This window comes from Dendropsophus ebraccatus, chromosome 5, assembly GCF_027789765.1.
Source record: "Dendropsophus ebraccatus isolate aDenEbr1 chromosome 5, aDenEbr1.pat, whole genome shotgun sequence".
Taxonomy (NCBI): domain Eukaryota; kingdom Metazoa; phylum Chordata; class Amphibia; order Anura; family Hylidae; genus Dendropsophus; species Dendropsophus ebraccatus.
In genome coordinates, this window is record NC_091458.1 from 36,984,937 (window position 1) to 37,003,657 (window position 18,721).

Consider the following 18,721-nt stretch of genomic DNA (forward strand, 5'->3'; position numbering starts at 1 on the left):
AGGAGAGCGCTGGGGTTAGGCAGCCCTGCGTTCTCTTTGGAAGTCGCTGTCAATTATACTAATTGCTGGAGAGAATTAGATGTTTAGTTTTGCAACAGCTACAGAGCCGCAGGTTGGAGACTACGGCTTTACATGATTAGTAAAGGTTACCCAGCAGTCAGTATAAGATGTATGGAGGCCTCCCAAGTCTCCATCAATAGATGATGGATTTCCACTCGCCAACTCTTTTGTTCTCGGAAGGATAAGCAGGCACCCGAGCAGTCTGGTGGCGGCTCAACCCTCCCCATAGAGAACACAGGAATGTTCAGCTGGTCATATATAAGAAATTCACTCATTGTAGAAATCGTTCTCATGCTCATTTTATATTCCTCTCTTTTCAGAATTGAAAGAAGGTCATGAGTTGGAGAAGAAAATGCTAGAGGATGGTTTTGAAAAACTAAAATTGTCCTTACAGGTAATAAATACTAAATAGAAAAACAAGATAATTCTACTATCTCCAATATAACATGGGCTGAGTACTAGTTAGTAATAATAATAATAGTTATAGTATCTACAGTATATACAGGACAGGGATAGGGACCTTGGGCCTTCCAGATGTTGCAAAACTACAAACCTTAGGCTGCCCCGGCATGATGAAAATTGTAGTTTAGCAGCAGCTGGAGGGACCCAAGCTCCCCATCCCTGGTCAATACATCTTCTACAAGTGTTAACAATGGTGGACGCTATATATTATTCCTCCCTCTATTTATTACAGGATCAGGTTGACACCTTGACGTTCCAGAATCATTCACTAAGAGACCGGGCACGGATGTTTGAAGAGGCGTTAATGAAGAGCACCAATGAACAGCTGGAGGTAACGTCTGATGTTGGGTTAAAGGGGTTCTCCATTATGGACAATTCCTATTTATTAGAAAAGTCACTTGACAATAAGCTGATCACATAGCGGGAGATTTATCAAAGTGAAAACTGGCTCAGTTGCCCCTAGCAACCAATCAGATTCCACCTTTCATTCCTCACAGACTCTTAGGAAAATGAAAGGTGGAATCTGATTGGTTGCTAAGGGCAACTGAGCCAGTTTCACTTTACACCATGTTTGATAAATCTCCCCCATAGTGCCCCCTACTGCTGGGACCTCAACCGATCAGCTGTGATCTGTGGGGAAACCTAGCGGTAAGTGTTCAGTTTCCCTGCAGTGCCACCACAGGAGAAATGAAGTATTGCACAGTGCCTTATCAAGGGATTATCCATGTAATACAAGACAGGTCCTCCAGTGCAAGAGAGGTTATTTGAAGCCTCTGTATGCTCTAGGCTATTCTATGCACAGGAGGAACTCCCACTATTACATGAATATAGCTGCCATGAAGCTATAGTGGTAGAGGTCCAGCACAAGTTTATTTCCCTATTTGCAGTCATCACTATAGAGAACTCACTGAATATGTATTTATATAACTTCCATTAACTGCAATACTAGCTCTATCAATCCTCATGTAGCTGGCGCTCCCTAGTGGTGACTTCATGCAAAAGCACAACCCAATGTGTATACACAGACACTTCTACATTAGAGCTACTGATTTCATTGAAGGTGTATTGCACATGTAATATACACACAATTATTTTTCATACATGCAACAAATCTACTGGGAAAAAAAACACAATTTAAGCGACACTCCCCCCCCATAACTAGCACATGGTTTGTAGGTGTATTATATGTATACTGTATTTAGGTGTAGAAAACACTTGGAAAAATGTCCACCAAGTGTGGACCTGTATCTAGCAATGCCAGATCTGAAGACTGAGTCGGATTTTAACTTTACAGGAACCAGTTAGGATCTGTACTATTAAATAATATGAGAGTTATCAGAAGAAAAATTCTACCTACATATGTATTAGTAGCACTTGGATAGTAGCATCTTAGATAGGGATGAGCGAATTTACAGAAGGAGCAAAGCAAAGCGCTTTATTAGGATCGGCTGGTAGCTTGTCAGGCTGTTGGTTTTGAAGTCTGTGCCGCTCCTCCCTGGGTGGCAGGAAAAGCTGGATTCAGTCCTGGGAAACTGGAATACGTTTCCCAGGACCGCATCCAGCTTGTCCCGGCACCCAGAGTACCACGGACTTTAAAGCCAGCTGCCTGACAAGCTACCAGCTGATCCTAACAAAGTGATTTGCTTTGTTCCTTCTGTAAATTTGCTCACCCCTAATCCAGGAAGTTTGGAGAAGTCCATGTAAAACTGCATTTCGGTGGTAGATTGATCAGATGTATCATGGCTTCTCTATCCTAGCCCCTGTAGAGATAATCATTTAATATCTATCCATGTAAAAATGTACTTGAAGGACCATATGTAGTACAGTTTTCCATAGACCAGATATTGTCCTCAGCTTCATGTGGCTACAGCAGCTTCTTAAAATGATTAATACAACATATAGCAGCAGGATTGGCAGAACTGACAGAGCTTTATAAAGTGCATTTGTGTAACAGACATTTAATGATATGAATAATTCAGATTCCCTTCCATCATGTCTGACACTTACTCAGCAGCAGATGGGAGCTGAGCAAAGCAGCGATTGTCATATTTCTATATCTGACAGTATGTGGGGTAAATACTAAATAGAATATTATTTTTAGTTGTACCGATATTGCCATCTTACAGTATATCCGCTGTGGGCAGATGCCAACCTTAAAGGATGTTTTAATGCATTTATTATTCCAGACGCACTATTTTTGTGCAGAAATCTCTGATACTGTGCCAGACCTCATTATTCAAGTGCTTGTCTGGCAAACTTTCCTATACGGCATCATCTAAGAGACAAGATAAATACAGAATAATCATTACAATGCTATCTCCTATATACTGCATCAAAGCAGATGGATCCCCATAATTCACTGCTTGGTCAGCAGCACAACTTCTGGTAAGGCCATAATGCCTAAAGCCCCTATTCCACGGCCCGACTCTGAGGAGCAAACGATAATCGTTCAGTGGAATAGGGCCTTAAAACTTAGGATGGGCAGGCTAGACTTTTAATAAAGGACCCCATACACATTTCCAAGAGTATCTAAGTATTTTATGGTCCTAAAATATGCACACAGCCACAGTATACACCGACACTCTGTTCTGCTGGTCGCTGACATATACCACAAGGTGGGCTATTATCAGATGGGAGTTTAGCTTTAGTGAATAAGCTTACTACACCGTGCACATGTATATATATATTTGGTTTTGATTCCCTTTTTGTGTTTAATAAAGCATACTTGCTATACACAGCAGTGACGAATCCAGGTAAGCAGGTTTATGGAATTTCTCTCTTGCAGATTGCTCTTGCTCCATACCGACATTTGGATGAAGATTTGATCAGCATTAAACAAGTCCTAGAGATGAAAAACCAGTTAATCCATGAGCAGGAAAAAAGGATAATGGAACTGGAGAAACTAGTGAGTGTGCGCACAAAGGATAGGAGAGGAAATATAGTGTGTGATATTTGCAATCTAATATTGCTGCTGTCAGGGGTCCCTCCTAAAGAGTAGAAAGGCCAAAGATGAGTTATCACAATGGCTTCGGCTGTTAGACTAGACCGGTTAAAGCGACTCTGTACCCACAATCTGACCCCCCCCCCCCCCCCCCAAACCTCTTGTATCTTCAGGTAGCTGCTTTTAATCCAAGATATGTCCTGGGGTCCGTTCGGCAGGTGATGCAGTTATTGTCCTAAAGAACAACTTTTTAACTTGCAGCCCTGTGCCCAACGGCCATGGCTCGGAGTATCTGTACCCTAACTTTGCACCACCCCTCCTTCCCACCCCCTTCATCATTAGGAATGCCACTGGAACATTTTCTCCTGTCTGAACATTGCAAAGGTGCCTTAACGATCCAGCCCATGTTCAGTATTCACACAGCTGATGAATAGGAGACAATCTGCCTGGAGCATTCCTAATGATGAGGAGAGCGGGGAGGAGGGACAGAGAGGTTGTGCCAGCCTAATGCATACACAATCTAAGCACTGGCCATTGGGCACGGGGCTGCCAGTTTAAAAGTTGTTTTTTAGGACAATAACTGCATTACTTGCCGGACCCCAGGACAGATCTTGGATTAAAAGCAGCTATTTGAAGGTACAAGCGGTTTGGGGGGTCAGATAGTGGGTACAGAGTCGCTTTAAAAATGTGCAGGGGTTACCTAAGCCTAGACCAGTAGTCGGCTTATTTTACTCTAACATATTATGACACAATTTTGCAGAGACTTTTTGTTCATAGGTTCACACTCAAATCATGCTTGCACCCCTGGCAGCCACTCTCATATCTATATTAGCACACACCCTGTTGCACCAGGCACAAAAGTGCCTGAAAAGTTTCCTGGTGCACTCGCCCCAATGATCTCCACTAGTACATATATATATATATATATATATATATATATATATATATATATATATATATAATTCTGTTGATATTTCTTTGTTCATAGGCTGAAATAAATATTGTCTTGGAAGAAAGAATACAGGTCCTTCAGCAACAGAATGAAGACATGAAGGCCCGCATTGACAAGAATGTTGTAGTTACCAGGTATGAACTAGCTTAGGAGTTTAATACTTTTTTAAGTGTTTGTGACATTCACTAGTCTTTTTTTTTTTTTTAGAATACTACACAAACTCCTCACCCTTTCTGGTCTGTATTGTACCCAGTACACATATATGGGCTTCTGCTATCTTACGCAGCCAAAAGCCCAGAGCACTACTCCACCCATCTGTTCTGCTTATCTGTACAGGACTGCAGTAGTTAGCCAGTGCACTTGGTTTTCTCTACTCTATACTGTATATTATCATTGTCATATTTCCATAAGTCTGTATTTAATATTTCATATCTACTATATGTAAAAAAAAATCTTCTGTATTTCTGTTTTAGTAGTATAGCTCAACACTTTCTGGTTATAATAGAAATGGTGGTAGGAATGTTTTTTTAGTGTTAGAAACCATTAGCCAGGCCTGTACTGCACCCCACGTCTTCCTTCTGATTAATGGCCAAGACAAGTGATGAGTGATGATTTCTCCTGTAGATGGCAGTATCTGGTCACAAATCATTTACAAGCAGTATCAGACTGGTATTTCTTTTATCAGGATGGGGAACCTTTGGTCCTCCCACTGTTTAAAAACTACAATTTCCATCATGCTTTGGCTGTCCAGGCATGGTGGGAATAGTTGTTTTACAATAGCTGGGGGGCCGAAGGGTTCTTATCTCTATCTTGGGGTCATTAAAGGAAATCATTCAGAAGTTTCACCCCCATCTATATACAATAGGTGTATGCTTATCTTTAATTGCATAGTTCAGGTGCTACCTTTACCGATACAGGGCCTATATATAGCCTAAAGCCAACAGAGGATCCTATATACTCTGGTGGGTCAGTTTGACCTTACTTATAGGCTTTAAAGGGGTTATCAAGGCTTAGAAAAACATGGTTGTTTCAGAAACAGCATCACTCCTGTCCTCACTTTGGGTGTGGATTTACAGCTTTCCCTATACACACTGGTACTTCAAAATCCTTCTTCAAATTATATAAACCTGTATATTGCAGACAGTGGCGTTCCTACCATGGAGGCACACCACTGGGGGCCCATACACTTTTTCGCTATGGGGCCCCATAAATACTAGCTATGCCCCTGGTCACAGAACTCACCCTTTCTTCTATTGGGCTCTCGAATAGGGCATTAGAAATCCCTTTTGATACACCAGATTTCCTCTTGACTATAGACTATAACTTTCTTGTTATTATTCAGGCAACTATCAGTTGAGAATGCCAACCTACAAGAGAGCGTTGAAAAAGAGAGCAACGAGAAGAAAAGGTTAAGTCGTACCAATGAAGAACTTGTATGGAAACTCCAAAGTGCAGAGTCCATGAGTCCTATCAAGTACCCCTCATCCCCTGTCCACCGCTCTTCGTCTTCAGGCCCGCTGTCACCCTCGAAAATCAACTCCGCTCAGAGATGACGGTGCAGCAGCTTATAAAAAGACAAGCTTTATTTGCAGTATAGTTGTTTGCAGGATTCCCGTGAATACATCTAACACCCAGTGTACCTTTGAGAAGACTGGATACAAAGGTACCATGATACCTACCGTCTTTCCAATGAACCTCAAGCCAAGGGAAAAGAAAAGAAAGAAAAAAAAAAACATTCCACTAAAACAATTCCTCAAAAGCCACACCAATGTTTCAGGTTACATACAGTCCAATATGCTGGGGATGTATATAGATATACAATATGGTTATTGTATACATGATTGCACACACTTTACAGGTTGATTTGTACATAAAGATGCAATGTACATATGAGAGCTTGTGTATTTTTGTTGTTTTTTATTATGTTGCTGACGTGTTTGATCAGCCGTTTTCTAAGCCGTGCCTCTGTCTTCTACCTGAATGGGACATGTTTCTGTCCATCTCGTTTTTACCGCTTATTGTAACAAAGTAACACTGATCTATACAGATGTAACAAAAGCGCCTTCCAAATGGTACTACACAATCACCAGCTATGTATTATTACAGGTTAAGGCTGCCTACGCAATAATCCAATGCTTTGCCCGCATGTCAGGCATACCTTTCCTCCTGTGTGATTTGTTACAAGGCATCACTGGATATTGTCTCCATTTTTTGGATTTGATGTTTTTGAGTAATAGGCTTTTATGGTCACTAGGGGGCACTGTGCATTGGCTTAGACCAGAAAAGGAGAAGCCAGATCTCTTAAGATGTACATAATTTAGATACTACCTTCCAATCTTCATTGACTCTGCTTCCAGCTCCAACCACGTTGTACGACATTGACTCTACTCATGTTGGCTTGGACACGCATTACGTTGTATTCAAAGGCATAGTCGTGTTTAGTCTTAGCTTCTCAATAATCTTCTTCCGTGTGTCAGATCATATACTTTTTACATAATTTATTTCCTTTTTTTGTAAATTTTGTAATGCACATGTGAATATAGGATTCTGCCTGCAGATGAGCATTGGATTTCTAGTTAGTTTTTATTGGGAGTCTGTGTAATTTATAGGTCCGCAATGCCCACCTGAAAATAATCAGGAAATAGATAGAAAGATTTATTTTGGAATGTAATTATCGATTTATTACAATCATATTATTAAAAAAAAACCTGTTTGGGCATTCACTGTGTGTTTATACTCAGCCACTGTTTAGTTAGTCATCTCTACTCATGTACAGTATGAACTTCACCTTTCCACTGTGATTCGATGCGGCAGCCAATCTGTTGTCATTGGACTAGACTTTATGTTGAGCTAATGCAAATGCATACGTTTTGCAGCATAGCGGTAAAGCAAAAATTTAAAGGGGGGGTGTCAAAACATCAAACGCAGGGAATGGATAAGGTTTGGACTCCACTGAAATGTTTGGTTGCTGTAAAATGGCGGGGGATTTATCCATACCAGAGATGAGCAAACTTACAGTAAGTGTGGGTTCATGTGAACCTGAACATTGGAATCCCACTGCCTGGAGAAGATGGATGCAGCCTTAGGGTGGTATTCCACGAGCCGATGGGGGTGCGATCAACAATGTAAACGAGCATCGATTTGCTAGATCGGCGCTCGTTTACTGGGCCTATTACACGCCCCGATAATCGTTTAGCAAAGGGCTGAAGGGACATTGTTACCGATGTCCTTGCAGCTCTTGTTTAGCATACATTACCTACTATGCTGCAGGTCTTCTCCTCCGCTTCCTCTCACCAGGTCCCGCACGCAGCAGTAGCTTCAGAGCGGCCTGTCTGAGCTGACAGGCCACTCAGCCAATCACTGGTCGCGACGGTCCTGCCCAGTGATTGGCTGAGTGGTCTGTCAGCTCAGGCAGGCCACTCGGAAGCTGCTGCTGCGCGCGGGACCCGGATGAGAAGAAGCGGAGGAGAAGTCCTGCAGCATAGTTGCTAATGTATGCTGTCTTGTGGAATCGTCGGTCGCACACCGCTATTCCACGTAGCGATGCGCGGTTGGTGACTAACGATTTTAGGTTTTCACCTAAATAAACGATCAGGCGATGATCGACCGAATCGGGCCAATTCGGCTGATTATCGCTCCGTGGAATAGGCCCCTTAGGACTGCCTTGAAAACATGAATATAGGCATAGAAGACTTAGAACCCCAACTTACTGTAAGTTTGCTCATCTCAAATCACTACTGTTGTATGATCATAAAACTTAGTGCAACTCACTGGACCTAGTTGACAAACTTTTCTTCTTATTGTGCAAACGTAGTCTTCAAATTCCCCGGAATTATCACAGTGACTCAGGTTGTTTGTTAAATCTGGGGTGTCTGAAGTCTATTTTATGTTTAGTCCAACTTTTAGTTGGCTTACTCCAAGCCACAATTATGCACCAAAATTTTGGCAAATTTTAGATACACTTAGATCACACCATTTTTCCAAGACCATAACCCTTTGGTCAAATCTGGACTTTGCCTCAAAGTGTTCCACCAATTCTTGTACATTTGCACTAGTGAATTTAAGCGACTAGGTGACAGAATTTTGCACCATTTTGTAAATGTATTAGTAAATCTACCCTATTGATTCCTATCGAATGAGGCATACAGACATATCAAGTAATATTGCTACATGGTTGTAGCAGTGTAATTTATGGAATCTATGATGGAGACTCCTACTGGGACCTCTACTACAGATGTAAATATAACCTAATATGAAATGGATAGGATAATATTGTCCCTAGGCAATATACATGAAAGTAGACAATAGTCAGACAGTTTAGGCCAACAATGTTATTATATTTTTTTACGTAACTCGTTGTTCCTGATACCAACATCCATTTTATACTGCAAAACAAATTTTGGGAAGCTTTGGGATTTTCAGCTGAACAATCAGTCCTCCATAACCTGGTAAGCTTTCCTGAAACATCTATGGCATTGTTATGAAGTAATCCCAACGAAAATCAATAGAGACATCCTCTAGCTAGGATTATATCCACATTTTCCCTACATCCACACTAATGTTCAGAATACTACAGTTCCTTTCTAAACTTCATTAGTAGTCAAATACCTGCAAGACCTTAAAAGAGAAGTCCGGCATTTTCTAAAAGCCGGCAGCCTGCAGAGGCAGTGGGGAAATTCATTACAAGTAGAAACTTGCCTCTCCCCATGCCCCCAGTGAGTGACTGACGTGGCTGGAAGTCATTTTCCCCCCAGTTGTGATGACGTCACAACAGGAAAAATGCCTGTCCTGGTTGATGGACTGGCCGCTTAGCCAATCAGTGACTGGAGCGGCATTCTGACCCAGTCACTAAGGCCGCACTCACACGTTTTGTTCTATACGGAACACAGACGTGGAATGCATATAATGGACTCCCCTTGGCTTCAAGTGTGATTATCTTTTTTTTTTTTTTTTTTGCTTTTGGTGTTCTTAAGACTTATAGAAGAAATTTCATTGAATTCTATGGGACGAGTCTACCTTTTGGAACAACTGCTACAAAAGGTAAAAAAAAAAAAAAAAAACCACAAAAAGCCAAAAATGTAAGGCATTTCATAAAATTACAGTGACTCCCAGCTAACATCTGGCCACAGTGTATTTGCTAAAAATAGGGCATAACTTTTTTTTTTTGGCCAATTTTTTCAAAAAGTTTAGTCATTATCCAGGTTTGGAAAAAACACAGTTAGGGTATGTGCACACTATGGAATCCCAGCGGATCACCTGCTGCTCACGGCTGCACGTATCTCTGCTGGTCCTTTAGACTTCATTCTATGTATTGGCAGATTCCACTGTCTGCCCGAAGAATGAACCCGCTCATTCTTCGGGCGTACGGCAGAATCTGCCAAACCATAGAATGAAGTCTATGGGACAAAGGGAGATGCAAGCGGCCGCGAGCTGCGGAATCTATGGCAGGTGATCCACTAGGATTCCGTTGTGTGGACATACCTTTACTATCTGCAAAAACAGCACCACTACTGTCCTTAGGTTGTGTTTGGTATCACAATTCAACTCCATTCACTACAATGCAACAGAGCTGCAAAACTCGCAACCAACCTGAAGAGTGGTGCTATTTTTTGTAAGAAAGCAGACAACCCCTTTAAGGCCGCCATATGCATTAGAAATAAGTCAGCAAAACATACCGATTTCAGCAGAAAAAGATATGTTGCTGGGTTTCAGCTGCCCATCCCCTTTGTTTTCTGAGAGATTAGCTTGGATCCACTTTCTTTTGCTGTAAAGTCAATAAACAAAAAAACACAGAACCTTTCAGCAAGATGCAAGAAAGGGATTTCTGCTGACAGTCCCTATGTAGCAAATGCATAAGAGAAGACTAATAAAGATCTCACAGAGATACTAGATTTCACATTTGCCGACTGTATTGTTAATGTTATAGGTTGCTTGTCGAGGGAAATTAACGCTTTTGGGAACAACCTAAAATCGTTCACCATAAACACATAGAACGATGGTTATGATCGTAATTCCGATCGTTACTACGATCGCTTACTCCTTCTGATCCCAGCAAACAAATGATGCGTACATACACTGAAAGGTTAGCAAAGGATTACCAATGATTTTATGGTCAGCTCAAAAGATGCGATCAGCGACACACAAACGATTTTTCAATTGTTGCTTGTATACAGAAAGGTTATCCCTTAAATTCGAACGATAGAACAATTTTTTACACAATAATCGCACTGTGTAATCGGGCATGGGAAGTCCACTGCAGATGTACAACAGGAACAGGAAGTTATGCTAACGAAGACAACAAACAGTTTGGTGTCAAAAGGTGTATATATATATATATATATATATATATATATATATATACATACATATATACACACACACATACATACATATACTACATATACATATATATTTTACAAAATAAATCCACAGCATTTCTGAAACCAAAATTAACATCCTGCTGATTTGAATTCTGTACCGCACACCAGTTTTGTGCTCCCACCCATATACCCTTTTAGGCTGGGTTCACAGTACGTATATTTCAGTCAGTATTGTGGTCCTCATATTGCAACCAAAACCAGGAGTGGATTAAAAACACAGAAAGGATCTGTTCACACAATGTTGAAATTGAGTGGATGGCCGCCATATAACAGTAAATAACGGCCATTATTTCAATATAACAGCCGTTGTTTTAAAATAACAGCAAATATTTGTCATTATATGACGGCCATCCACTCAATTTCAACATTGTGTGAACAGATCCTTTCTGTGTTTTCAATCCACTCCTGGTTTTGGTTGCAATATGAGGACCACAATACTGACTGAAATATACGTAGTGTGAACCTAGCCTAAAAGGCGTTTATCCAGGCAAAACATGCCTAATTTATTGCAGAAATGGCAACTTTCTTGCCCTCAGTTTGGGTGTGCTTTTACAGATCAGCTCTATTAAAGTGAATGGAACTGAATTGTAATACCACACAAAACCTAAGGACAGGTGTGGCACTGTTTTTGCAAGAAAGTAGCTGTGCCATTTCTAATTCTGAATAATCCTTTTAAAAGGACATATCATCTGGGATTGTCTTCATGAAACAACACCTTTGCTGGAAACACCCAGCAGTTTTTTGGAAGACTACCACGGCAGTTTTTGTGCCAATACCTAAAGTGGATTCAAATCGAATCGGATGAAAAATAGAAAAGGACGGACATGTACTTGTCTTTTATGTTGGATGTTTTTCTGGTTTTGCCACAAAAACTGCAATGACCGTTTTAAAATAAACTGTGTGTGTTTCCAGCCTAATTCTACAAGTAAATTGTAAAAAGGCGATGAAAGCTGGATCTCCACATAAAAGTAAATCTACAAAATTTCTCCAAAACACATCTTGTTGCTAAGAAACAGTTGAACATAGAACTAAACGTCTGACCGGTTGCTATGGTTACAGCACAGATCCCGAAATATCCTCCAGCAACAATCTTTTTGTAAGCTAATTAGGAAAGATTCTCTGCAGGTGTGAAATCCGCGATGGCATCACTGAACGCCCTTTGTTTTAATGTTGCAGCTTCCAAATAGCAATAAGTGCGGTTGTATTGGTACAAGGTGTGCGTCGCCTGTGCACCCCAATATATACATTGTGAGATGAACCCTGTACTCGTTCCATTATCTTCTCATGGTTGTCTGTTTCATGATTTGCATTTTTTTTAGCTACTGGAAATTTGGTGGTTTCCACTGTTAATAAAAAATATATATATATCCTCACGAGATACGTAGCCTTGTCTTATATGATGGAAAGCCCCTAGGTTCTTATGAGAAAAATTGTAGAGGTTCTTCCTTCATCAGGATGGACATTGTATGGATTATTATTATAGAAGGGACCTACAGTAGACATGAAAACATCTGACATGGTACCACAAACAGTACAACGTACAGGAAACGTTCACCTTAAAAAAGATAGAACTCTGTAGTGTTATAATAGGAACATTGTGTGGGTCCATAATAGCATCCACACCCAAATTCTGCTATAGACTAGTGATGAGCGAACATGTCGCTAATTGTTCGTGTTCACCGATCACAATTTGTTCTAAGATCGCATTGGTTATAACGATCGTTTAAAAACATGCAAATGTACGCAACTGCTTACGTTTCCTCCCGCTAATAAGACGAAGTGTGATGGCTAGAGGACTCAGTCGAGAATGACAGTCTTCGGGTAGCTTTACACATTCCATATCACAGCGGATTTGATGGTGCGGATCCGCAGCTAATTTGATCTAAATACTAACTAACTGAACGCAGCCCAGTGCCCTGGTCTGATGAATTATGTTTTCTATCACATTATGTGTGTCTTACCTAGGGAAGAAATAGCACCAGAGTGCAATATGAGGGCAAGGAAGGGGGAGGGGGGGTGCTCTATTCGAAATCTATGAGTGATTATGATACAGTGGCACGAACCACATACTGAAACATTATACTGACAGTATAGTACAGTGGGATGTGCAGCCGTTCCTTTCTCTCCATGTCGTATTATACTGACAGTACTGCTGGATAACATTGGACTCTTTCCGCAGCATAATGCCAAAGCAATTTTGCAAAAAAAAAAAAATTCAAATCTACAGAGTCCTCATTTCACAATTTAAGACTTAAAGGGGCACTTATGTATTAAAAAAATAAAAATAAAATGTATTTCAATAAAACCTTCACCCCAAGAAAAAAAAATAATTAAGGACTACGAAATCTGCATTGTCCCCGGCTCCTCCCCAGAGTACCACTTTAAGTCTCAGTTCCAAGCCCTTTTACGTGAACGGCCACTAAAAACAGGTATATTACATAAAACCGCAAAGACAAGAAACGGCTTAGGATTTCCAGAACGTACGAGTTTTATTATTTTCCACACACAGCTTGCGTAACATATTTTACAAACGCACATTTTATAGTTACCCAGGCATCCTGCTCTAGGATTTTTTTTTTTTACAAATACAAAAACTGAACTAAAAAGCAACAAAATATCTAAGTTTTTAAAATAACATAAATATTAGAAATATTTACACAAGGAACTAAGAAAAATGTACATACCGCTGTGAAAACTCATCGCTCATAAAAGACGACAATGGACATAGGATAAAGCAGTAAACAAAACAAAAAGGAGGAGCATTAAAACAAAACAAAAACATTCACTTCAATAAAGCATAAAAACATAACATAAAAATAGACTACAAGAAGGAAAGGCACAGTTTCAGTAAGAATCATGATGAAGATATGACTATAGAATATGCCGTAAAATTCCTTTAATCCAGTAACTGATAACCAGACAAGAGATAAACAATAGGGGAATTTTTGTAGTGGCCATAAATAGTGCTGAACGCACTTTCCAACCTGTTCGGAAACATTCTCCAAACCAGAACGCTAGGTATTTGACTAGAGAAGTTGGATGCCGCCCTAGGGAGCCCTAAAACACACGAACACAGACATAGGCTATGTTCACACAACGTTTTTTCAGCTCAGTTTAAAATGAAGTCCGTCATTTTGAGTCTAAAATAACGGATGTCATTTAGCAGCCTGGCCTCCCAGGTCTTTGTACATTATTCTAGTTTGGGTCACTAATTCGACTTTGGATGCGTCTTAATTGAAAAGTCCATTAAATTTAATAGTAAGAACGGTGAAAGAAGAAAAACGGTGTGAGAAAAACTAATAAAAAACGTCCACCGTTTGCAAAAGACGTCCAAAAATAATTGTCATGATCGGTTTTTTTTTTGTTGTCTGGGGGTGATTACGTCTGTTATTCAATGCATTGTGTGTATTGGATGTCCGTCTTTCCATTGACTTTAATGCATTGCAGTTAGTTAAATCACAACAATAAGGGACGTTTTTTTAAATAGCAAAAGCGACCGCCTTTTCTCTATTTTTGACTATTGTGTTAACATAGCCATAGGCTGTATCTAGGTTTTCCTGTCAGTCCTAGTGCGGCATCCAACTTCTCCAGCCGCCAGGAGTCAAATGCTGAATGTTCGGATTCAGAGAACATTGCATTCCGAACAGTTTGGCAAGTCATAAACCAATGACTATAAATGGTCACCTGATAATCTAGGACAGATGAAATAATGATTGGATTAAAAGAATTTTACTGCACTAACATAGGCCGACTAAATGGACAATATGGACACGTGGGCATCAAATTTATTCACGTCCATGCAAGTCATTTACTTCCTCACATTAGACTTCTTTCTGCACGTAACACAGGCCGATCAACTCTAAATGACAAGTGTCGATCCTTACGATCGGTGCTGATTTAGAGAGCCTTTACAAGGGTTGACTAATCGAATGGCCGTGCTGCACGAATGATCACTTAATTGTTTGTTTGGCCACTAACCTCATCATCAACCGTATATAGCCTGTTTCCACTGGGGATGAGCGACCACTAACCATCATTTTATTGGCCGCACAAAAAAGATTCGATCAGCCGATTTCTGGTTTTTCAACCGATTACGGGCAGATTGTCGGGAGAAATAATTTGCTTGACAACTAGCCTGATTAAAAGGGCCTAAAAGGGGTACTCCGGCGGGGGGCACTTTTTTGATTGGACGGGGTAGGGGGTGGCTAAGGAAAAAGACGTACACTCACCTCCCCGGTTTCAGCGGCGGCTCCCGCATCCCCGGTCGCTTCCTGGTGTCTGACGCCGCCCGAGACGCTACGTCTCAGGTCCGCTCAGCCATACAGTGAAGGAGGCGGGATCTGAGCGGACTTGACACGGATCCCGCCTCCTTCACTGAGTGGCTGAGCGGACCTGAGACGTAGCGTCTCGGGCGGCGTCAGACACCAGGAAGTGGCCGGGAACCGGGGACCGGAGCGCCGCGATGCGGGACCCGCCGCTGGAACCAGGGAGGTGAGTGGACGTCTTTTTCCTCAGACACCCCCTCCCCGGTCCCATCAAAAAGTGCCCCCCCCCCGCCGGAGTACCCCTTTAAGGAAGAAGGATCCCTTCTTGAGAATGATTTCCAGGCATCAACCTGTTTATCAACCTGTAGCTCTCCAATTTTTTCTACACAATAACTCCTAGTTTGCCCAGTTAGAACATGATGGGCGGTGTAGTTTTATCACCGCCCCTAAGTTGGGGTACACTGCTATAGATTGACTGATACTTGAGAATACACTTTGGTAAACATTTCAAACAAAAGACATTTGGGGTTTAGTTAAATAGTAAAAATAAGATTTTCTGTCTCTTTAGAAGTCAGACATTCAAGTGCTGTGAATAAAACCCTCAAGGTTATCGCATAGGGGAAATTTATCACGCTGCCTTATAAAGATTCTATTTGTTGCCCATAGCAACCAATCACAGTTCAGGTTTCAGCTCTTATATTGGTCAGGTAAAATGAAAGCTGAGCTGTGATTGGTTGCCATGGGCAATAAAGAGAACCCTCACTGGATAAATCTCTCCCGTGGTTTGCATAAGTGGATATTACAGAAACCACCATTGCTGATAAAGGGAGTATTGCAATTCCTTATATATTAATTAAGCTCCAAGCCGGAGCTTTTTTTTTTTAAGTAGATATCCAGGATTAGAATAACAGCACCACTCGGGTCCTCAGTTTATGTGTGGTATTGCACTTCATTTCTGTTAAAGAGAATGTAGTCAACTTGTTATACCTCACACAACCTGAAGACAGCGGTGGTGCTTTATTAAGAAGAAAGCAGCTATATTTTTCTACTCCTGAATAATCCCTTTAATTCCTAAAAATTAAGTGCAGCTGCAAAAACTGCTTATCGGGTTGCTAAAGGCTTTGTGGCATGGTCAATAAGCCCCCTTGAAGATATGCCGTGTTGTCTGCGGTTCACATTGGCTTTGTTTCAACCCACTTTAAAAAAAAACAAAAAAAAAAAAACAAAACACATAAATAACATTTTAGATGACATACAGAATTATGAACACTCTTACAGGTAATCCACAGATTATAATCTCTGTATAGAACCAATATACCAGATGTGATAATTTACCAATAAAAAAAAGACAGGAATAAATCAAAAGACATTAAAATTATTGGGGGGGGGGGGGGAGGAAGAAGTGCTTCCCACTAAGAAAATACAAGACATTTTATGGCAACAAAAAGCTGCAATAATTCTATATATACATTTTTTATGTACATGGATGTCCAGGAAAGCAACAGAACTAGAAACTTCCAGCATTGGATTGTTACTAAAAACTATTTATATTCTGCCCACATCTGGCTTAGACCAAGCCTAACAGTGTGAACATGTACCCAATGTAACAGTTCATTAGCAACATGGATTTATAAAAACACTATACAAGGGTTATAGTGATATACAGGCCGCTATCGATCTGTGTAATAGGGCCAGCGATCAGCCGAGGAACAAGATTGTTGGTTGGCTGATCGCTCAATTTTGAGGAAAAACATGGCGGCTTTCTTCTAGAAACACCACTACTCCTTGTCCTTAGTTTGGGTGTGGGTTTTGCAGCTCGTTCCATCCAAGTGAATGGAAATTAATTGTAATACCACACACAACCTGAGGACATAGGTGGTGCCATTTTTTGCAATAAAGTAGTTGTGCAGTTTTTCTACTCCTGAACAGCCGCTTTAAGAAGGATTAGCCATTGACCGCACATTTTCCCATGTAATAGGTGGTTAAAGCAAAGGGACATATGATTACCGTGCCATGTAATAGGCTCAATAAACAATTGCTAAACTCAAGCGTTTAAGTGGCTTTGGCCATGTAACATTGCGCCCCCCCCCCCCCCCACACACATTACAGTTTTTAGGAGTGTTTGTAACCATGGAGGCCCAAACTTACGGCATATGCCAAATCAGCAGTGAATTCTACTCGGTGGGTGAAAGTTCAGGTCTCTAAGGCTATAAACACGCATGAGACCTGAACTTTCCCCCGCAGAGTAGAATTCATCCCGCTCATTTAAAATTTAAAATGGTGGCTCTGAAATCAATTGATATTGTAAAGTGAGGGATCAGGGAACGTCCTAGCAAAAAATTACTAAAGTCCAGGCTACACCGCCACTCAGATTTCCATCTTCTACAATTTACATTCTATGATCTAGAAATTGTGATGACATAACCAATGTAACAACTACAAATTCTAAAGTAGAATTCAAAAGATGTTTAAAAGTTTTGATGATGGTTGGAACACTTAAAGGGTGTTTGTTATTTGATAAAACATTTGAAATGTCTTCAAGACATGTCAAAAGTTTTGATAGCTTGGGCTCTGGGTGTTCAGACTCCCATCAATGTCTAGATATAAAACAAGCTCCATAGACTTATATCTCGTGCAATGATACGGATTGCAAAGAGCTGGAGAGTAGAGTGTTCAGCTGGACACTTCTCCCGGCTAAATGTAGAGATGGATGAGGGTCTAAACACTCGATTCCCAACCAATTAAAACCTTTCACACGTTAGAAGTTTTATATATAGGGACAGGAACACTAAGATATGGGCATACATACAAATGACATGCCATGACAGATGGCACTAGTGGACATGGGGACATTTAGGTTAGAACCAAAGAAATTACAAAGACAAGATATATATGGCTACAGTCTTGGAAAATAGCACTTTGATTTCAGTTTCTTTAGAGGAGAACATCTTCTACCTTATAAAGGGTCCAAGTGTTGAGTTTAGATCGCCGACATGTTATGTATCGGACTACTAGGCACGATGGAAGGAATCCTTGAGCGATTATCTAACTATCAATATGAAGTTTTGCAGATCTAAGTATGTGAGATGCAGAGCACCTTGGAGGTGAGATGTTATATCTGCCTATGAGAATGTAATCAAACATTGCGATATATCTCTTTTAGCAATGTAAGCCTGAACATCATCTCAGCCAGTGAAACAATCGGTCTTTTATGTACATAATCTCAAAAGAGATACCTCAACCTCCAGACAGCTGACTGTTGTAATATTTCAAGTTTCAGTCAATACAGCCAGCCAGACCGGAACTGCAGCATACAGAATGTCATAATGTGTCTCTCTCATGTGCCCCCCCCCCCCCTCGTAATTTCTACATGTAACATAAATAGCCACTAATAGTATTCACTTAAATAAATGCAGGTTCTAAATTGTGGATACGATCTTAAGAAAGCTTCACTAGTTAACTATTCATTCCAGGAGATGAATACTTGATGCTTCCTCACCTCTTCCCCATTCTTTTAAAGCTGTGGTCTCAACTATGTTGCAATGCCGCCTTAGGCTAGGGAAAGCCGTATGCAGGTCCAGACTGCTATTAGGAAGGGCACCCAACTAGAGCACCATACCCCAGCAAGTATACTATGGTCCATCCCAACCTGTAGATCTCA

General features: G+C 40.8%; 1 protein-coding gene across 2 annotated transcripts in view; it reads left to right on the forward strand.

The window, feature by feature from the left end:
* Nucleotides 1–7,116, forward strand: part of MTUS2 (microtubule associated scaffold protein 2) — a 53,837-nt gene extending 46,721 nt beyond the window's left edge. For both annotated transcript variants that reach the window (XM_069969874.1, XM_069969875.1), the window contains 5 exons: nucleotides 381–454; nucleotides 755–853; nucleotides 3,308–3,427; nucleotides 4,452–4,549; nucleotides 5,758–7,116. In XM_069969874.1, coding sequence (XP_069825975.1) covers nucleotides 381–454; nucleotides 755–853; nucleotides 3,308–3,427; nucleotides 4,452–4,549; nucleotides 5,758–5,968 — 602 coding nt within the window. In that variant the 3' untranslated portion in view covers nucleotides 5,969–7,116. The remainder of the gene's footprint in view (nucleotides 1–380; nucleotides 455–754; nucleotides 854–3,307; nucleotides 3,428–4,451; nucleotides 4,550–5,757) is intronic.
* Nucleotides 7,117–18,721: the final 11,605 nt, after the last annotated feature.